This window comes from Mauremys mutica, chromosome 11 (genome assembly GCF_020497125.1).
Source record: "Mauremys mutica isolate MM-2020 ecotype Southern chromosome 11, ASM2049712v1, whole genome shotgun sequence".
Taxonomy (NCBI): Eukaryota; Metazoa; Chordata; order Testudines; family Geoemydidae; genus Mauremys; species Mauremys mutica.
The window spans coordinates 38,156,987-38,179,297 of record NC_059082.1 but is presented as its reverse complement, the minus strand read 5'-3'; the positions used below and the strand labels follow the sequence as shown (position 1 = coordinate 38,179,297).

The window sequence follows — 22,311 nt, the reverse complement described above, 5'->3', positions numbered from 1 at the left end:
CTCCAAAACCAGTGTCTGAGACCTCCTGAGTGTCCCACAGAGCTTCAGCTGGGCTGTGGGCTCTCTGGGCTTCTCGTCCGACCCTTCAGAGATAACGTGGCAGGGAACGTAGGTGTAGCGATGGAATTTCTTAGCCACAATCTTCTTGCCTGTAAAAGCAGTCAAAAGCTACAGATCTCTGAAAAGAACAAAGCTCCTGAGCTGCCCCCTCCCCATGTCTGATCTCTCCCCTTCTGTGACTCTCAGGTTTGTCAGTGACTCTGCCCAGCCTGAGACTAGGGTTGCCAACTTTCTACTTGCTGAAAACAGGTCTCACCTCTGCTCCACCTCTTTCCCCCTCGCTCAAGGCTCATTACTCTCCCTCATCCTCCCAGCTGGGCTTCCTCTGCTCCAGGGCCAGGACAGGAGCTGCAGCCTGATGTGGAGCCTGCTGTCTGCCTGCCCATGAGATGCAGGTAGGAGGCAGCCCTGGCTGAGTAGGGGCTGGTACGGGTTGATGAGCTGGTGCCTCCCCCCATCTGTAGTAACCGGACTCTTGGTGTCCAGTCAGTACATCTGACAGGTCCCCTTTTTGACCAGACTTTCCAGTCGAAAACCAGATACCTGGCAATCCTAGAGAGTCTCTCCTGCCTGTCATGCTCCCACGTGGCTCCCTGTGCTCAGAGCAGAGACTTGCTCCCAAATAAAGTCTGTCCCTTTGCCACATGCTCAGATGGAAAACTCTAGCTGCCTTTTTCTCCACTCTCTCTCCACCTGTGGGCCCCTGTGCAGAAAATCCATTGTTCCCTTGGCGGTGGGCCAGCCATTCAGCCAATCAAAGTCAGTGGCTCCAAATCGCTCTGCAATGGCTTCTCAGTGATAGCCCTTCATGAGGTGTCAAGCACCTTTCCTGGGCAGTGCGGCATTCTGGAACTCAGTACAATTGGCTGCCTGGGGCATAGAGCACACAAAAGGGGTTCATAATCTGATACAGACGTGCGGGTCCAGCCTCAGACTAACAATCGCCTATTAGTCTCCTGAGGAAGCGGGTGCTGCACACACTTTCCTAGTGAAAGGAAGAAACCGAACCGTAAAGCCCATGCTCATGCTGTGGCAGTTCCTGCTGCCTTTGCTATATGAGAGAGGTTTTCTCACCCTCTTTCTTCCTCTTCCATCTCTTCTCCCTGCCCCCTCCCCCCCAAACTCTTTTAGCTTTTAAATCCTGTGGATCTGTGTCCTGCTCCAGGATGGGGGTGTGTATGGGGGGGAGGGGAGGGGGAGGAATAGTGATCATGTGCGATAGCTCCCTGTGTGGATACTCTAGTCTGAAGTAAAAGTGAGTTTATTTTGGAATAAGTGCTCCACTCATAAAGCAGACTATTTGGAATAAAATCACTTTTATTCTGGAATATCATGGCTAGAGGGGGGATTATGCCAGAATAGCTATGCTGGTCAATTTCTCCTGTGCAGACAAGTCCTTTATTTCATCCCCACTTTCTATTTCCTCCATGTTTCCCTCCCAATCACGTTCTGTGAGCACTAGATCTTGCCAAGAAAAAAACTCAGCCCCAGATAATAAATGGAAAGAAATTCATCGGTATGGTCTTGACATTAAGTGGCATTTCCAGATGTCCTGCAGCCATTGCTATGATGGTCCTATAGCTCCCTCTGCTGGAATGATAACCCATTGTAACAAATGAATACATTGAGCCATATGAAAGGCATTAACTGACATTGCTGAATACTAACACAAGAAGTCCACAGATATATGGAGGGGGGGAGGAGGGGGGCAGAGTGAGTGACAGACAGTGTGTGTTGGGGTGTGGGGGGGAGAGTGTGTGTGTGTGTGTGTGTGTGTGTGTGTGTCAGGATGCTGTCTCTTTAAGTTCAGACAGTCACCAGAAGCAACCAGTCTGAGGCAGAAGCTGGTGCACAGACAGCTGGTGTCCTCCAGCCCCGCATCTCAGCTGAGACTGGTACACGGGTGGGTGGAGGGGGACACCCCAACATCAGCCTCTGCCTCACTCCCTGACTCTGCACAGCAGGAGTCTCTTCCCACCCTTCCCAGCAGCAGCCTGCCCTGCCTGTCTGCCGCTGTGGTCCTAGGGCCAGAGGGAGCAGGATTCTGTGTTAATTTGATTCCCTCTGAGTTCTCCCGGGTCTATGGGGAGAGGAGGCTGTGGGAGATCTGTCTCCTCCCCTGTAGTCCAGGCAGGAGTGTGTTTGCTGCTGGCATGCCCAGCTGGGCAGCAGCTATGTAAGCTCTCCATGTGGAGCAGTTTCAAAACTTCATGGGGCTTTGAAAGGGGAGGAGCACATGCATGTGTAGATGGATTCAAGGCAATGGAGTTCAAAACGGTGAGCAGAGCAGTCACGATGGGCATTGTGGGATACCTCCTGGAGGCCAGTTATGGTGACATAAAGAACGCAGCATCTACACCACGGGTTCTCAAACTGTGGGTTGGGACCCCTCAGGGGGTCAAGAGGTGATTACATGGGGGGTCGCAAGCTGTCAACCTCCATCCCAAACCCCGCTTTGCCTCCAGCATTTATAATGGTGTTAAATATATAAAAAAGTGTTTTTTAATGTATATGGGGGGTCGACTCAGAGGCTTGCTCTATGAAAGCGGTCACCGGTGCAAAAATTTGTGAGCCACTGGTCTACACTGACGCTTTGTTGATCTAATTTTGCTGCAAAAAGCCTCTTGTCGAGGTGGTTTTATTTTGGTGGCAAAACGGGCATTTTTGTTGGCAGGAGGAGCATTGTAGCGTGCACACCTCCACTGTTTTGTTGACAAAAGCTACCTTTTGCCGACAAAATTGTCTACTGTAGACAAAGCCTTAACTGAGTGTAGGGTCTCGGTTTGCTCTCAGCCAGTAAACCGTGATAGCACAATAACATTGTCAGCATCTCAGGCACTAGCTCAAAATAAGAAATCGAGACTGGTCATATTAAAGAATATCTGATTTATAACATTTGGTTTAAAATGAGTATGGTAAACTTTAAGGTTAATTAACCCAATTACCTGTGCTACACTTAATTGAATTCCAAGAGTAATATATGCAAATGTACAAACACAATACAGTTGCATAATATAAATTCCCCAAAATGTTTGGAGGATTAAGAAAGATTGGCCTAGAAATACTTTTGAGAAAACATTTTAAATCATTTAAAAGAAATGGCTCAACTGTTTACACTCCCCCCGCCACCCCCCCCCCCCCAAACGTTAGATTGAATCATGGCTGAACCATCACACGCTGCTATTGTGTGTTTGGATTTAATAAGGAGTGATAGCAAATACCTTAACTCAGGTCAAGTTTTATTTAATACAATTGATCGGTACTGAATACGCACTATGCAGACTACAGATGGAAAAACCTACATTACCAATGTGAAAGCGGAGAAGTTTGTAGCTCACTTTGCTTCCATCTAACATTCCCAAATTCATTCTTTTATATATTGGTTTAGGACAAAGAAAATTCCTTTGAGGAGGGAAAAGCTACTTTCCCATAATGTATCCTAGTGTTTCTTCTCTCTTCAGTATCTCAATTTACCTCAGTATTTGATGGATGGTTTTTTTTATGGTATCTCAGTTTATATGATTGATAAGCAAAAGGAATTTCTAATCCAGTTTTTATTATTAACAGCTGTGGTAACAAGCAATTTTTAATGAGTTAAAAACATCTTTCAATGGGTCATGTTTTCATAAATCACAGAAAACATCTGCAATAACAAATGCATCTTATCAATCACAGAACTGAATTGTATTATAAGTAAGGCCCTACTTAATTTGCGATATTGTGGCTCCCACAATATTAGGCTTCCACCACAATTTTGGTTTTAATTAGCTTACTTTGCACAGTCTACAATTTTGCATACACTTTGAGGTTTGCAAATCCCCCTTCCCTCCCCCAGTACAGTAGAGTCAATTTATGCAAGCTGATAGCCTGAGCTCCAGCCACTGTCAGCTGCAGCAAAATGTTGGGTTATTCAAAAACAAACACCCCTCTTCTCCCCCCCCCCCCCCACCAGCACCATCCAGGCATAACATAATACTTGAGTGTTTTTATATTGTTCCAGCAATTTTTTCTTAAGCAAATAGGTCTACTCTGGCTTTTCCAAATCACTGCAATTAATAAAGGTCCATTATTACTTTTCTGTGATTTCCCCCCCCCCATGGTCTGGTCTGCAACTCAGCTGCAATTATTTGACAATCATCCCACAATTCAAGTAGGGCCTTAGCAGGGTAATTGATGATGGATGCTTAAATTTATGTTCATTATAGCACACTTCTGTAGTATGAGGCATCCTTAATTAGTGCCAGGGGTCCCTTCCTGGACATCTAGACTAGACCAAGGGAGTTAAAAGATCCATACACATTTCCTTATGAGTACATGCCTTTCCTTCATTTTGTCAATGAGGTTCAAGTTAAGTACAGAGAACTCTTCAGTTGAATAGGTACAGAGACTAAATTATACAAATGCACAACATAAAAAGGATTGTAGTTAACATATAAAAAGAACTATAGTGGATATTAAAACCCCTAACACTGCCAAGCCTCACAAGTTTATCCAAGGTTTTACATATTTGGTGTTTGCTCATAAAACCCCAGTTTTTGGAATCATGGGATTACATGAAAATCTCAGCTTTCATTTAAACAGTCTATAGTCCTCATGGCTGCAGAGAAAAGCATGAAAAAAGTGACCCTTAAAGGTTTGCGAAGTAGAAGACAAACTTAAAATGTATTTTCTACAAATCTCAGTATTTTGTGGGGCCTGTCTGGACCATGATTTTTGAATGATTGAGATTGGCAATACAGTGTAGGCATGAAAAATTTGATTGGCATTTAACCAAGGCCTATATTACAGGATCTGTGGCTTCCATACTGACAGCAAAATCATCTTTCCAGATAAAGATTCGATAAGGTTACTACTTAGAATCATAGAATATCAGGGTTGGAAGGGACCTCAGGAGGTCATCTAGTCCAACCCCCTGCTCAATGCAGGACCAATCCCCAGACTTTTTTTTTTTTTTTTTAAACCCCGGTTCCCTAAATGGCCCCCTCAGGGATTGAACTCACAACCCTGGGTTTAGCAGGCCAATGCTCAAACCTACTTGTGAAGACTTTTTTGATTTTATTGTGTATCATTTGCACTGGACTGCCATAAAAATTTTGAACATTGTATGTGACTTTAATAACAAAGCTATTGCCTACCAAAAAAATGTAGAATGAGGTATAGCAATTCCTCCAGCCAATGAGCAAAAACTGACCAATCAAAAGCAACATCCATTGAATTTGAAATCCTGGGATTATGCTGCATTGCTCTCGCAGTACCGATAGTTATACACACAAAGGAGTTCAGTTTAATTATCACCAAAATAATGCCACAAGCAGCACAAGTCTCACTGCCCCCAATTTCATGCTCGAACGTCTCCATTTGGGAAGACCTCTTCAATGCATCTTTCCTTGGTATCATGCCACGGTGTTGGCAGATGCATTGTGTGTGTGTGTTATGAAACTAACCTGCTGTCTTCATTTTACACCCCTGGTTCTCCCCAGTTGTTACCAGTGAAAAATCACATGGCAGGACATTTTGCGTGGCAAGTTTCTGTGTGACTTGGTTTTGGCCCTTTTGCTTAAATCACTGTTTTCCTTTTTCTTCTCTTTCAGGCAAGTCAGAGTGAATCCCCTATTGTGCAGCCAGGACACGAGGTGGAGAGTGACTTATAATGGCTGGGAAACGACACTTAGAGGACCTGGACCCTGTGGCCTACAACAAGTTACCTCGGCTGGAGACAGAGCCAAATTGTGTCCTCCCCACGGGCTTGTGTAAATCAAGCCCCTTGCCTAGTCATGGCTCTGAAAACCATTTCAGCTACAAGGGAACCTACTTTGCTTATCCGCTGCAAAGCCCCGATGGGATTGAGTCTCTGACCCATTGGAGTCCAGCCGCATCTTACATGCAATATCCAGGTAATGCTGCCAGCCAGCACATGAGGACAGATGGTGCGCTGATGAACTGCCTGCTGTACGGACGAGAAGCTGAGAGCCTGGCGGTAAGACTCCGGCGCTCTGGTGCTGACAAAGGGAAGGACAGCATGGTCCGAGACCACCTGGTTGCTCAGGAGAAGTGGGCAAATCATATGCAGCAGGCTCAGGGCCATGCTTTCCCAGTGCAAAAACCTGGGCTCCTAAACAAAACAGTTGCTCAGGCACCTACAGGGTATTCCACCTTGGCAGTGCCCAAGCCAGTTTATAGAAGCCCTGTTTGCTATGTGGACCCCAGGGCTTCTATGTCCTTACAAACTCAGATGGAGAGTATGCAGAAGAGGCCGTCAGAAGTGGAATGGACTGTACCAGCCCCAGTACCCTCAGGGCACTATATCCATGCAAAAGACCAGTCTTGTGGAACTGCTTTACCCAAGAGAGCCCATCATCCTGATCCCAGCTTCCTGCAGTTACACCAAGGCACAGGGGTTCCCACTAAAGAGATGGTAGCAGCCTCTGTAGGCTTTCCACCTTACCACGCAGCATTTGAGAAATACAGAGTACATCAAAGCACCTCCTTTCTTGAAGCAAACTACCCAGCCGTGTACAACAACCAGAAAAGGGCCAAAGATGTACATGGCAGCAGCTTATCCCAGCATACATGGTCCAAGCTACAGCCTGCTGCTGCCAGCCCACTGGCCCATTCCCAAACAGCAGCCTATCGGGATAGATCTCCAGCTTGCTACTCAGTGTCTCACTACCCACTGACCTCACACAAGCAAACATTTCTTTATCAGGAGGCCCCTCATGCTGAGGAACAGAATGGCACTCTGTCGACCTTGCCAACTGCAGGTGGCTACAAAGGAACCAACTTTCCAGGAAGTGGGGAACCTCGGCCCTTTTCTAGCACTTACCTGAGACATCATTCCCCAAGAGGCTATTATGCCAGCCCTCTGGAGAGCTATGTGTATAGCCCAGCTGGTCTAATTCCAGTGGCCTCTCCAGCTTTGAAGCCTGGAGTTTCTTCTAGCGAACTGGAGCTCCAGCAGAATTCCAGCTGCAAAGTGGACTATCTGCAGCAGAACCCCAGTTTTGTTTTTGCACCTTCTGACATGGCTTTGTACAATGCCTCCTTAGCCAATACGGATGCGGGTCATGATGGGCACATTGACAGCAGAGTAGCTACTTCTCATGGGACTCAGTCGGTGAGGGAGAATCCCAGAAGCAAAGAGGTTGCTAACCAGCACGGTGCTTTCCAACTGATTGGTGCTCTAGATAGGCTACCCAACAGCTCCAAAAGGCTCACTGAAGCACTACCTAAAGGAGAGCCAGGCTATGGGTCGGGCCTGTGTCAGACAGAACAACCCAACCTGCATGGGAAGGAACAATCCCACTCAGAGAGAAGGTCCAGCTTATCCATGAAAGAGCCTATGCACAGAAACACAGGGATTCATGAAGCTCAGTTAGGAGCTCCCATTGTCATTACTGATAGTCCAGATCCGTACCACCACCACAAAAAAGGAGAAGCCCCCAAGGTCAAAGGCAGGCTTGTTTCCTCACCCCAGATAATTTCCTCTGAGGAGGGACTGAAAAGCCTGGCAGATGCAGGTTCTCCTCCCTCCTCCCCACCTATGCCAGTTATCAACAATGTCTTTAGCCTGGCACCTTACCGGGACTACATAGAAGGGTCCAAAGAGTCGGCAGAGATTCCCTTATCAAAAGATCACCAAGAGGAAGAGTCCCCCTTCCGAAACAGCCTAGCAAGTGGAGACTGTAAGGCTGTCTCAGAGCCACCTTCTGCCAAGGATTCATCAGAAAAACCTCTTGGGAAAGAAGCAACCCAGGCCCTAAAAGCAGAGATTGGGATGGGTGAAAACCTCAATGCGATACAGCAGGATGGAAGCTGTAACAGCAGGACTTGTGAGATCTACAAGCCAAAGATTCTGCCACGCAGCCTGCCAGCAAGAAGTGAGCCACAGAGCAGCGGCATCAGTGCTCCAGCTGCCACTGGGAGCAGGGAACTTGCTCAAGAAGATGTAGTGCTAGACCTCAGCTTGAAAAAAGAGCTAGTGAAGGCCAATGATCCTCTGAGCCCAGCTGGACAGACCGAGGTGACTCCTAAAGGAGAATGTGGTGAGGAGGAGGTGAAAGAGGGACCACTCAAAAAGCAGAGGGTGTTCGAGAGTTCCAAGACCCAGGCCTTGCCTTTGTCAGTGGAAAATAGCTCCGGGGACAAGAGCAACTTCCAGAGCTCGACAGCCTTCATGTTCAAAAAATACAAAATCTCTAAATCTCTCCCGACACGAGCAGTGCCCCCAGTACAGGCCAATAGTCCCCTGGCAGCCACGCAGGGCCCCCTGGCAGCTTCCCAGGCCAATAGTCCCCTGGCACCCGCGCAGGGTCCTCCGGCAGCCGCCCAGGCTAACAGCCCCCCGACAGTGACACAGGATCCCCTTGCAGCCACCCAGGCCAACAGTTGCCCAGCACCCATCCAGGCCAACAGCCCCCCAGCAGCGATGCAGGGCCCTCCAGCACCCATCCAGGCCAACAGCCCCCCAGCAGCGACGCAGGGCCCCCCAGTACCCATCCAGGCCAACATCCAACCCTTGCAGATGACGTGCCTTTATCTGAAACTTCCCGACATTTCAAAGTCTCTGTCCCCCAGTGCCCCAGAGGCCTCCCCGGCACTGGGTGAGGCCAATGTCTCGCTGCCCAGCAACTGTGAGCCCCCTGCCCAGCAGACTTCATCCACCCAATATTTCACTGCATTGCACATATCTCTCTGCAACAGGATTTCATATTTTGTGTCCGGAACATCTCCGGAGCTCCTCAAGCAGTGGCTGAGGAGGGTGGAGCTGGATGGGGAGCAGAAAGAGAGCTCAAAATCTCCGCTCAAACCCAAGAATGGTTCCCGGATCCTGGAAGCTCAGAAAGCCTCCAAAGGCAAGGAGATCTGGCTGGGTTTCCAGGATATCAGCATGCTCCTCAGCAAGCTGCTGTCTCAGCTGGAGACCTTCATGTTCACTCGCAAGTGCCCCTTCCCACATGTGGTTCGAGCAGGTGCCATCTTCATTCCTATTCATGTGGTGAAGGAGAAACTGTTCCCCAAGCTTTCTGGAGCATCTGTGGACCACGTGCTGCAGGAGCACAAGGTGGAGCTGCGCCCCACCACCCTGTCTGAGGAGAAGCTTTTGAGGGACTTAGAGCTTAAGTGCTGTACTTCCAGGATGCTGAAGCTGCTCGCCCTGAAACAGCTGCCTGACATCTACCCAGACCTTCTGAATCTCCACTGGCATGACTGTGTCAAGCACTATCTTGGTAAGTGGTGCTAAATCTCCAGTAAGCCCTTTCCCACCCCTTAGACATTTTCCATATGTTAGTAGCTCTCCAAGAGAAGGGTCAGCTGTACATGTCCAGTAATGGGCATTTTATTGTGTAGCTGAAAGTCTAATGTGCTCAAAAGAACATTGATCCTGGCTCTCTCCTTCATTTCCTTTCCCATCACTGTTAACTAGCCGACCAAAGTCAATTGACGTACCCTCCTTTCCAAGCAGCCTGCCTCCCCCTCCATCTGACTCATCCAGTGGTGTTGGGTCACCGGCTGGTGTTTGATCATTTCCGGGGGAATGCATTATGTTACAGTCTCACAGTTCCTGAATTGCAAAATCTCCCACTTGGCCAACACATCTGGTGCAGGTGGATTAGAATGGAGACCAGTTTCTGTTGATGCACAGATAAGTTGGAACTGTGGGTGAAGAAATAAGGAAATGCAGCTTTCTGGGAGAGATACAAGGTTCTTTATAGAAGCTGGTCTAAATGTTGTTGTGGCTCTGTAACGCCCAGGCTTTCCAAAATGACTAGTGACTTCGTGTGCCACCATTTTGCGGTACCTACCTTGGCACATCATAAAGGGGAATTGACCTTTAGACTGAGGGCACTTTCTGAAAATTGGGTCTCAGTGTGGGTACTCAAAAAGAAAAAGGCACCCAGAATCATTAGCCACGCTTGAAAGCCTTCACCTCAGTCTACAGTGGATGACTTGCAGCTGTGATTAAGGGTTCCTTGTGTGGGCTTGCAAAGTAGCTAGCTGTATGTTACTGTAAAGATCCAGCTACTCTCTGGGTCCGGGAGGCTTCCCAGAGGCTAATGCAAGGGTGCATTGCATAACCTCTTGGCACCAGACTCTTGTGGCCTAGCCTGTTGGCAGGGGTGAAACTCATGTCAGGAATTCATAACTGCCGGGAGTGATGTCAGGAAATGATTGTTCTGTACCGAGCTGCTGGGTTGCAGTGTTGCATTGCACATCCCATTGTATTCAATGGATCTGAGACAGAGCACTGCACTCTGCTACTGGGTGCTCTCTGAAGCACGGAGTGGCTAGTCTAATGCCATTTTGTGTTCCTTAAGGAGACCACAGAAGTTGGATAATCACTGGCAGCAATTGAGGGAGAGGGTGGGGGGCACGGGGAGACTTTTACTTCCTCTTCCACTCCCTGTGTCATCTCCAAAATGGACAAATGAGTTAATAAACATGTTAATGCTTATTACAAGCATATTGAAAAGAGCAGTAAGTGGAGAGGAAGAGGTGAAGGATAGATGAGAGGTAAGTGGAAGAAAAGGAGAGCAAGGGATAGGGGAGGACAGATAGATAGAAAAAGATATATGGTGAGATTTCCAAAAGCTCTCCACATTGAGTTAGGGCCGTGCAGAGTCCTCTTGGAAAACTGACACACACAATTTCTTAAAGGTTCTAAACCACCAAAAAAATTGACAGATAGACCAAAAGAACCGCTGAAAGTTCCTATTTTATCTTCTGTAAGGCCCCATCTAAGCCCACTTTCAACCATAGCATGGATGAGGCTGAAAAAACTCTAAATGGAAAGTTTTTTAGAGTTCCCTCTTAAACCTTTTAAAATTTAAATTGTGTGGGAGGCAATCATGACTTTTGGGTAGTATTCAGTCATGACCAGCTATGCCCCTATTTTAGCATTTATATGGGCGGAGGGTCCCAAACTGCAATTTCAGGAGGCCGGACGATATTAACGAGGTCTGATTCCCCTTGCAGTTGACACATGCTATCATTAGTGACAGGCTCTGGGCATGCCATGCTGCCACTCGATGAGACGGATGGGTCTGGAATGGCTGTGGACCAGATTCTGATCCCACCCTCTAATGATTTACCTCAGTTGATCAAGTGTTGGTCGTCTCCTGTGATGCTTGTGAATGTGGCCATCCCCTCACGTCTGTCCTCAGGCCTGCTCGGAATGTCATGCATCATGTTGGGATTCCATTGCCAGTTCTGCTCCTGACCCCACCCAGGGGCTGTTGTGTCAGAGGAATTGAAGGCAGCCAGTCAGTTTTCCCAGCTGGTTCCAAACCTGCATGGAAAATGATGTTGCAGCCAGCTGCCCCAGTACCCTGTTAGCAAGGGAGGGAAGGGAGCTGAGAATGGAAGGGGGCCAGCATGTATGGCATAGGCAGAAAGGGGACAGAGCAGGCAGGGGTATGTTTGATGGATAAACTAGTCCCTTGTATAACATGTTGAATTGTGCACACACAGCCTGGCCAGAAGGGCCTATGAGCGCCTGGCCTTACCCTCTGATTTTTCTCCGGACACAGTGACATGCCTCAAGAGAACAGCTCTTCTGCTGTCAGCTCCCCTTTCTGCCCCTGCTGGCAGGACGGTAGAAAATGAAGGGTGTGGTAGACACCTCATGGGGAGGTGGAGCGATCTTTACAGTAGAATCTCTCTAAAAAGAAATATCGAGCCTGCAGCTGTCCGATCCTTGTCACAGAGCTCCGTGAACTCTCACCTGTACTGCAGTATATGACTGTCTGGTCTGGGCTCAGGGGTGCAATCCAGACCAGTGAGGGGTTATCACCATTTGGCCTGTAACACTGGGTGCCTCACAATGTTTTGCTGCTGTAGCTCCCAGCCTGGGCCACTCTCAACCAGCCTGCCAGCATGTAGATTACACCTTGAGTGTGTCTGTGCTTAGATGGCCCTGGTTCAGCAGCTCTGACCTCAGCAGCTAGTCTAAAGCCCCATTCTGATTTTCACCATCCTTGGTTACAACCAGCAAAATGACCCCAACACACTCCCAATCCCAAATTTTCCCCAAAATCGTGTGCTCTGCAATGTTCAGACCTCTCCTGGATAAATATGGTTCATTTCTTCCTCTAAAGACAAATGCATCACAACTTATTAACTTAACTTGGGGGTAAGTACACCCTTCTGTTCAAACACAGCACAGAGCTGGTTTATGGTAAGAATAAAATCTTTTTATTAACAATAGGACATAAGTGATGCCAAGTAAAAAGAATATAGCTAGAAAAGGTTACAAGTAAAACAAAAGTGAAAACACACATCTAAAAGTCTAAACTTAATCTAGCAAGATATCGGCTTTGTTCAAGATGGTTTCTCTCACTGGTCATTCTTTTTCCTAGTCATGGCTGACTTTCCCTCAGGACCTTCCACAAAAGTACAAGGTTCTGGCTTCCCTTGTCATCTTAAGTGAAAGATCTTTGCATAAGCAAGTTTCTGTCCTACATTTGGTTCTAGAGACTTCAACCCCCTTTGGTTGAAGGACCCATCTTTCTCAACTTGCAAGGGCTCTGTTCCCTCGTGCTTGTCTAGCCATGGATGCCAAAGATGGCTTCAAGCCTTTGCTTATATCTTCCAACGTTCCAATGACTTTTTGTTTCAAGGGGCAGGATGACCTGCTATTTTTCCTTCCTGTCATCTTCCCATGCCCTGGCTAGTTTCTATGTAAATAGGGCTTCCATTGTTTTTAGTCACACCTTGCTTAATCTCTTTGTAGATACATAGATAGCCGTGACATTCCCTCCTGTCTGGGAAGACTGTACAGCCTAATATCCATGAACATCCATGATTCCCTATGTAGTATTAATACATACAATTCATAATGATATTGATCACCGTGTGTCAGTTTTCAGAAGAGACCTCGCTCAATATGTTATAACACAGTAATATTGTAAACAATTGTTGATTCAGTTGCTTATCACTTGAGGTTCAGTGCCCCCCGACCCGTCTTTATAGACCAGTGAAGCTTTGCAGTGTATTCTTTGAAAAGTAAAACCCAGACCCAGTGTCTGTCTCCTGCTGGGTGTAGACACCAGGCTGTCTTCTCCCTCACCTGTTAGTGTGAGGTTTGCCTCCACCTCTTGTTAGCTTGATGAGTCTGGTTCTGTGATATGTAAATACATTCTCATTGACTTCCAAAGTACTTGAGAAGTAATTCCCAGGTGGGGAAAACACATTCCTTTAGTCTAGGGCAGACCTGTTTACCAACTCTTCCTGGCATAACTGGTTTACATACACTTGAGTCATAATTTCACTCTTAATACACACCACACATTGCACAAGGATATTAATGATCAGTGTGTTAGATTTCAAATAATACCTTGTGCCGGTGCTGCCCGTGGGAGCCAGCTGAGGTCAGTCAATCAGGGTGAACTGCAAACAAAACAGGGCAGACAAACCCCAAATGCTGGTGGTTATTCCAATACTTAGATTTACCAACCAGTACAAAACAGCTTCTATAGTACCGCACTGGTCACTTAGAAGTCCAAACCACGCAGTTCCCTTAAAGTACCCAGCCATAGGCCTCCATCCAGACACACCTGTCATATATGACGATGATTCCTGAAAATCTTCTCATCATATAAAAGAAAAGGTTCTTCCAATCCCAAAGGATTAGCCACATACCCAGGTTCAATTATAACTTAGATCTTACCCAAAATACACGCTATAGCCAATTCTTATTAACTAAGCTAAAATTTATTAAAAAAGAAAAGAGAGAGTGTTGGTTATACATATAGACTTGAATTCAATTCTTGAGGTTCAGATGCATAGTAGAGGTGAGCTTGTAGTTGCCAAAAGTCCTTTTAGAAATAGTCCATAGGTTACAGTCCAATGTCCATATTCAGGGTGGCTCCAGTCAATGACCGGGGATCTCAATCCTTGTGGCTTAAGGTTTCCCCCTCTTGAAACCCATAGCAGATCTGAGATGAAGCAGGATCATGTCCCAGGCTTCTTCTACATTTCCAGCAGCCTTTTGGCCTGAGAAAACAATAGGCTTAACTCCTTCTCCCAAACATCCTGGCAATTAGCACGGAGTAATTTATTCATTAAACAGTTCAGATACAGGTTACCACAACCTTCAAAGAGACACATAGACAATAATACTATTTCACTCAAGTATCATCATAAATGTTAATATTCCTTTTTTGATCTTTGAATTAAAACTATAGCAACAGACAAGACTTGTTTGCCCAGGTCTTGTGATGTAAGCAAACATCAACCCTTGAGATCTCTAACAATGCAGACTCATAACGTCACACCTCACAAGGTATATTTTGTACAAAGATTATTACAACAGTGTGCAGCGTGTGAATACAGGGGTGCTTAGTGTCACAGTAGGTAAATGTGTGTAGCTTGGAGTGCCATTAATCCTACCTCTGGCATTTAACCTTTGGCATCTTCTCCCCTTTCTGCCCCATGAAGCAACGTACCCTGCCCCTGAGCTCTATCAGCCTAACCAATCATTCATGTTCTTGCTCACTGCTACCAGATACCATGGTGATGGGTCGTCTTTAGACAGCAAGTAGATAGATCAGTGCTGCAGAGCACATGTGAGAATTCTAGGTCAAGGCACTGCTTGGCAGTCAGTTCAGAAGCCCCCTTTCCCCAGTGCAGATCGTGGAGGGGAATAGTCTGCTGCATTTCAGTCAGCATTCGCTACAGGCTAAGAAACTAACTGAATTTTAAAACCAAACAGCACCTGAAGCAGAACGTTTGTTTGTTCTGATCCAAACAAAGTAGCATTACCTTTTGGGTCTGAGCAGTTATTTAGCATGGGGTAGGGTGGACCAAGCTGGGCAATATATGCTCACAGCAGCACCTTTTGATTTTCTTCAGAATCTTCTATCACTGCTTGGATATGGGCCCTGTGCTGTGATGACAGAGACTTGCTATGATCTGGAGAGGGGCATCTGGTCACAGCTCGGGGCATAAGGAAGTAGCAAACTGCTCCAATTTTACCTGTAGCAGACTGTACAAGTGAGAAGTATTGTCCTGATCTGCCTATGCGCTGTAGATGGATGTGTTCCCTTACTGTATTTTTTTTTTTAACATAAGCAGATGGTTACACTCTTGGGTTGTCCCTTAATTTTAAAGGGACGTATTCTGTCCCTGTGGGAGGGACACCTTCTCCAGCTAAATTCTCAGTGGCTGAATTTCTTTCGCATACCCTGTCTGCAAATGCCACCCAAAAACAGCCCTGTAAATAGATGCTCCGAGCTACTAACTGTCCACATATGAACCTGTAACAACAGAGGATTAGGATAAAAACAGGGCAAAGGAGCCTAAAGAAATCTTGACCTTTAACCGCTGTGACTATATATTCACTTGCTTTTGTGGCGGTTAAAATGTCTTTCTAGTCATTAGGGCCATGTTCAGCAAAGCAATTAAGTACATGTTTAACGTGAAGCATGTATAGTCCATCGATGTGCTTTACTGAACAGGGGCTTTGGTCATCTCTAGGTTCCATTAATGAGAAGAATGGAGGTCTTTGCTCTTACCCCTCTAATTCTATACATTTAGGTGTCTTTGAAGGTGTCTTCACTGGCATTAGCATCTCTTCTCGAGTGTTAAAGATAAATCTCCCACAGAACGTTTGCGCTTGCCTCTCTGATGTTGCAAGGCAGTAACTGGAGGAGCACAGCATCATTAGAGGCCCTAGTGTTGGGATGAGGTGTTGAGGCCTGTCCTTCCCATTTTTCCCCAATGGAAAAAGTCAATGGAAAAGTTACTGTGTGCATTGGTGACACTTCTCTGGGAACTTGGTTTGCTGTGTCTCGTGTAGGCAGAGCCAGTTGGCCAACTTTGATCAGAAACAAAGGGTCTGATCCCTATATGGAACATTTAGATGGGATTCTGTGCAGCGATAACTGGATTTATTTCCACTGAAAGCCTTTAATTACCAGAAATATGGTGTGTTCCCAGCATGTGCACCCAGACCCAGCCTGTGTTTCTGCAAGGGAAGCGCCTCTTGCAATGTTTTTGGAGTGACCCACATGGAAGGCATATTAAACCAGACCCCTGGCACAATGAGGTTACAATTCCCATTTTATTCTCAATGGAATCACCATGCTTTAGATCCTGGCCCTGGAAGGTGCTGGTTTGCCCTGTCCCTTGTAGAATCAAAACCTCAATTCCATATCAATCACAATGCAAATCAACCAAGATTATGCTAGGAATTCCCAGCTTCTCTGGCCTGGTGAAATCCCTCTACAGCCTTAATAATAGGGTGTGCAGGGCTCTAAGTGGTTAGGGGAAAAGAGATTGCTCCGATTTCCCCAGGGGATCAGTTTGCACCCTGAAGAAAATAAGCCTAAGTCTCTCTTTGTTTCAAAGTAGAGACCCTGATCCTACTATAATTAGTTCCAACTGCCCCTTCCTAGTAGCCTTTGAATAGTGTCATCTTTGCGCTTCAGATGATTACCAATAACTTTATTTCTTACAGGTCCAAGTTCACAAGCTGGCCAGCATGCCTCCAAGTAGGTATTTGTTCTTTGTGTGTGTTTTTAATATATTAAAAACAGTTGAAACCATGCTGTTGGGGAGAACACCCAGTTATTTATGGGGCACAGAGGTGAAGTGGCACTGGTGTCTGAGCAACTGGCCTTCCATCGCAATACTGGACAGCAGATTACCATCTGCCCTTGTGTATGTTAGTCTGTCTGGGGGAGATGAGAGAGGGAATGACTGGCCTAGAGTGTGTTGGCAAAACTGGAATAATTCTTCACAAAGTATCTCCTGCCTATTCCTCCTCTCAATATGCCTTTAAAATCCCATCCAGAACAAATCCCTTTCAAAGGAGCTTAAGGGAGTTAGGTGCCCAAATCCTTTAGGCTCCTTGGAAAATCCCACCCAAAATAATTGGACACTATTTGGTTGTTAAGTGCATCATAGTTTCAGACACTTACTAAGAGAACACTGGCTATCTTTGCTAATTCCTTTTTTAAATTGCTTAGGGGTGAAAGCCCTACTCCAAGAGTAATTCTCAATGGTTCATTGTTAAACTGGGAGGATGCACCTAGTGAGGTATTTAAAGGGTGTGTCTTGGGTCTGTTACTACTTGATATTTTCATTCACAACATAACTGATGGAGTGGAGGCTCTACTTACAAAATTTGTGGATGACGCTATGCTGGGAGGGGATGCTAGCACTTTGGAGGTCAGGATTAGAATTCAGACAGGTCTTGACAAATTGGTCTGAAATCAACAGGATGAAATGCAATGAAGACGAGTGCAAAGTACTAGACTTAAGGAGAAAAAATAAAATAACAAATACAAAATGGGGAATAAGTGGCTAGGCAGTAGTGCTGCTGAAAAGGATCTGGGGGTTATACTCTATCTCAAATTGAATGTCAACCATGTGATGCTGCAGTGAAAAAGGCAATTGTGATTCTAGGCTGAATTAAGAGTGTTGTATCTAAGACACAGGAGAGGTTTGAGCACTGGCCTGCTAAACTTAGGGTTATGAGTTCAATCTTCAAGGGGGCCATTTGGGGCAAAAATCTGTCTGGGGATTGTTCCTGCTTTGAGCAGGGGGTTGGACTAGATGATCTCCTGAGGGCCCTTCCAACCCTGATATTCTATAATTGTTCCACGTTAGTCAGCACTGGTGAGGCCTCAGCTCCAATCTAGAGCACTGCACTTTGAGAAAGATGTGAACAAATTAGAGAGACTCCAGAGGAGAGCAACAAAACTGTATGAGGTTTGGAAAACATAGCCTATGAATAAGCCCCTTCATTTTCAGTTTAAACTGATTTTTACTGAAAATCCTGGGTTTTATAAAAAAGTATTTTGGGTTTTTTTTTCTAATTTTCACCCTACTTTTGTAGCATTCTAATATATTAAAGTACTCGTTTTATTAGGAAAATACAAGACATTGCATGTGATATGTATGATAATACATTAGTCTGTGTGTATATGCAAAGCTGTCTGTTGAAGTAAGGCTATGTATTAGTCTAGAAGAGACACATAATAAACAAACAGGCAGGTACACAAGCTCTGAAGCGTGTGCGCATATGAACGTATTGATGAATCTCACACCCACCATGTACCCATTTCAAGGTGTTAGCAGATAATGGTTTAAAGAGCTGACAAAAAGATGGGAAGGAAACGAAAACCTGTATCAGTATGTGTTTCAGAACACAAGGAAATATTCGAAAGTTTAAAAAAACCCACTGGAGAAAAGGATGCAGTTGAGTGTATGCGCTGCAAATGGTGTGGCCCAATTATTACATGTAAATATTTATAGGCTAACAGTTCTAAGTCTGCAACAGTCAACTGTTTATTCAAATTAAAAGTTTTATTTTGGGATTTAAGAAAACAATATTTCTCTAACTCAGAGGTGGCATTGTGTATTAATTTCTGTTTTTAGCTCTGCAGCAAACCACATTGAATCCCATTCATCAAAGCATTAATCTACTGAATACTCCCCCCCCGTCCTTCTGTCCACCAAAATAAAACCCGATGTTTACCCAGAAAAAATATTAATAGTTTTTTCCACCAATTTTCACTGGTTTTCGTTGTTTGAGTCATGAAAACTGATAAATTCCTGGAAAAAATCAAATAAAATAAAAACTGAAAATGAAGGGCCCTACCTATGAGGAAAGGCTGAAAGATGGAGGCATGTTTAGTTTACAGAAGAGAAGGCTGGGGGAGATCTGATAAGCATGTTTTAAAGAGGATGGTGATCAATTGTTTTCCATAGTTGGACAAGAAGTAATCAGCTTAGTTTGCAACAAGGGAAATTTAGGTTGGATTGTGTGGAGGTGAAAACTTTCTAACCACGAAGACCATCAAGCACTAGACTAGGTTACCAGTGGAGATTGTGGAATCTCCAGCACTAGAAGTTTTTTAAGAACAGTTTAGACAAACAGGGATGATCAAGGTATACTAAGCCCTTTCTCAGTGTGGGCAAATGGACTAGATGACTTCTTGAGGTTCCTTCCAGCCCTACATTTCTGATATCCTAGATCAGATCTCATCAGTACATGACAGCTTCTATTTTCTCATGCTCTAGGCAAAAGCAGGGCCTAGAACAGGGAGGAGCAGTGTAGAAGTGGCTTCCTATCGAAGCTCTGAAAGTTACCCTGGTCTTCTAACTTTATGGTAATTGACTCAGAGCAACTGTAGAGATTTAAACAAGCTGGTCTTGTTTAAATCATGAGGGATGGGGCAGGGGCAGGAGCCAATGAAACCCAGGTTTTTGGCCATAGACCATCGTTGCCAGAGCCAGTATAATCTGGAGGTAGTGCTTCCATGACAGCCATTTAAAACCCATGGCAGAGCCTCCACTGGTAGCCAATGGAATCAGTTCAAATTTCCCATCCTAGTCATAAACTGGTGGGTAACCACAGTGCCAGGGTATACTCTCTTCTGCCTCATCAGTGTAATGGAATTCTCCTAGGCACTGCTGTGAGAGGAATACAGCAGGGAGTGCTCCATCTCTACAGGTGCTGGATCTGAAGGGACCTTTACCAGGCTCCCTTTCAGGTCACTGGAAGTAAGCCCCAAAGGAGGAGGAAATGGAACCCATTGCATTTTGGCTAGTAGACTAGGGTTGAAACTGTACGGTGTGCCTATGGCTTCAGTTCCTGCAGATGTCGTCCTCACAGTGCAACGAGAGCTTTATTTTAAGCAGGTGAAGGTGCTAACTTAACTGACCATGTCCTCTCTTCCTCACCTAGGTGAACCTGGTGCAGGGACTCTGACAGATGAAGGCAAAGGAGTAGCAGTGGATTACGTGAAGAAGAAAGCAACTGGGGGCCTGATGAGTGCAAGAGCCGGAACGCCGGCCAACTTGTTCAAGGGAAAGCACAGGAAAGGAAAGTTTCTGATCTCATCTAAACAGGGGTCTCCTTTCCAGGAGGGGACTGCTGCCCTGGGACAAGAGAAAACCGAGTCGCTTGACGAAAAGCCTCAGGGAAGCTTCTCCCCTCCTCATGGAGGGGATACTTTGCTCAAGGATGGGAGACCATCTTCCCAGGTTGTTCCCAGCTCCCTGGATTCAAAACCAAATGGACTCCCACCACCCTCTGGTGCCAAGAGGCAACTTCTCCAAACCCAAAAGCCTTGTAGGACCCTTCAGCTGAAGCTGACCAGTAAGGCATCCAGGAAGACCAGGAGTACCTCAAGGGTTTTGCATCTCCGGAACTCAATGGTCCGGATCAAATTCCAGAGGGTCCTTCGGGGAGCACAGAGGACTCCTCTCCATGACACTAGCGGGATGAGGGGGAGGGGTCCAGCTTCAAGGCGAGGCTGCTCCCTCCTCAGCAAGACCTTCAGGCACGAGGCGGAGAGTCCGACCTCCCCATCCAGGTACCCGGAACTGGTGGGCAAGCGGATCAGACATCTGTATGAGGAGAATGACAAAACAGAGGCCTGGTACCAGGGGGTGGTGCTGAGGATCCACAAGCATCACAAGGACCCCCTCAAGACCGTGTATGAGGTGAAGTATGACAGTGAGCCTGAGTGGCAGTACTACCTGGAGATCCTGCAGGACTACAAGAAAGGCTGGCTGAAAGTGGATGAATGAAAGTGGACCTTGGCCATCGCTGGTGGCTCGCAGCACTAATGGCTCCAACTCAGTAAGAGTAAAAAGCTCTGGGGCTTGTTTATTGTCTTCCCCACCATGGTCTCATCTCAGTCAATGGACTAAACGGACCCAGGTGTCGATGGGGAGAAAAGCCACATAACTAAATAAGTTCATTCCTTTCTCCTCCTCCACTCCCCCTGCACCTTCTGAATGGACATCAAAGCACCAATGTGCCTTGTGCCTGTAGCAGGAAGTCCAGAAGATAAATTCCACATGGAAGGCAACTGGACTTGGTTCAGTGGGAGAGGAATAATTGCATCTATTCAAAGCAATATTTCCCCCAGACTGACCATTCTCCCCTAATCCATAACCTCCCATCATTCCTTATTGGCATGGATATCCCCCACCGGGGAGAGCAGTCTCCTTCCTGGAGGCTGGGCTCTCACATGGAGGCCACCTTCATTGTTCAAAGGGGACAGGCCCTCCACGTGCACAACCCCAGCAGCCTATAGAGGGCACCACACCAAGCACATGTAGCTCAGGAGTACAGCAGGGAAGTGGTGTCACTCTGTTTTTCCACTAGGCACCTTTTCTTTTCATCTCCTTTGCTCCCACTTGATTTTTGTTGGATCATCTCTCTCTTTACACAGCCTCCCGGCCACTGTTTTCAGATAGAATGTATTTCTGCTCTTTCACGCTCACCTGACAGTTTGTGCAGGTTCCTGTTCAAAATGCACCCTATGAGCAATCCCCCCTTGGTCTAGCTGGTGACTGCTGGAGACACAATATCCTTGAAGCTGAGTTGCAATTGGACACATGGGGCTTGATTCTGCTACCACGGAGTCAGTGGGAGTCAGGCCATGACTTTCATGGAGCAGGATCTGGCTCTTACAGTCAAAATTTGTGATTTTTGTGCACTCTATGCAATCCTCTTGGAGATGGTTTGATCTTGCACAGGATCTAAACTGGTGCTGAATGTGGTCCTTATACATCTCCCCCTGCCCCCAACACACATAGTTTCTTAATTTTTTTAAATATTTCTTTTTAGTTTAATATTCTATGGTGGGTTTTGAAAGTGCATTTTCTGTGGAGCTGGAAGCTCTACAAGAGACAGACTAAGCCCACTCATGTTAATGGCCTCATTGCTTCCAGAGCAGTTTGAGTGGGCTTGCTGATTTAAGTGTTTTAAGAACACTTCAGAATGTACAGCACTGATTGGCTGGGACAGGGGCAGTAGCTGGCTCTGTTTTCCATTGCTAAGTTTGTAAACCTTTCCTCTTTCAGATCTGTATCTGATCTGCTTGGCAGAGTAGCTTTTTTTTTTTGGGGGGGGGGGGGGAGGGGGGAGAGAACCTTTAATTTCTGCCCCTAAAGGAAGCTAACCATCTATATCTTCATTGCAATGGTCCCCACCACTCAGCCAACATTCACTTCTCCCTCCTTCTTTATGCATACTTTATTCATTAAATATAGCTTCTTGCTTTAACTCCCTGCCCTTTTTAATTGTGAAGGGCTACAGAGATTAAACAGACCATCGGGATTATGACTTCCATAGTTACAGGACTGATTTTTGTTGTGTTAAATGAAAACATTTTAAAAATGTTATGAACTTACCTTTGTAAGGAGCTGCTGCCTTGAGGTTTTGTTTTTTTGTTTGTTTTGTTTTATTTAAACCTTTGGATTCCCCTGTTAACTTTGCTGAATCAAGGT

The 22,311-nt window shown here is 46.0% G+C and overlaps 1 protein-coding gene across 3 annotated transcripts in view; it reads left to right on the top strand.

Moving 5' to 3' along the window:
* Nucleotides 1–21,936, top strand: part of C11H15orf39 (chromosome 11 C15orf39 homolog) — a 32,585-nt gene extending 10,649 nt beyond the window's left edge. For 2 of the 3 annotated variants that reach the window (XM_044979791.1, XM_044979790.1), the window contains exons 2-3: nucleotides 5,652–9,287; nucleotides 19,754–21,936. In XM_044979791.1, coding sequence (XP_044835726.1) covers nucleotides 5,711–9,287; nucleotides 19,754–20,601 — 4,425 coding nt within the window. In that variant the 5' untranslated portion in view covers nucleotides 5,652–5,710 and the 3' untranslated portion in view covers nucleotides 20,602–21,936. Of the gene's footprint in view, nucleotides 1–5,651; nucleotides 9,288–16,516; nucleotides 16,551–19,753 lie in introns of all 3 variants that reach the window. The other variant, XM_044979792.1, reaches the window with a different exon arrangement.
* The last annotated feature ends 375 nt before the right edge of the window (nucleotides 21,937–22,311 follow it).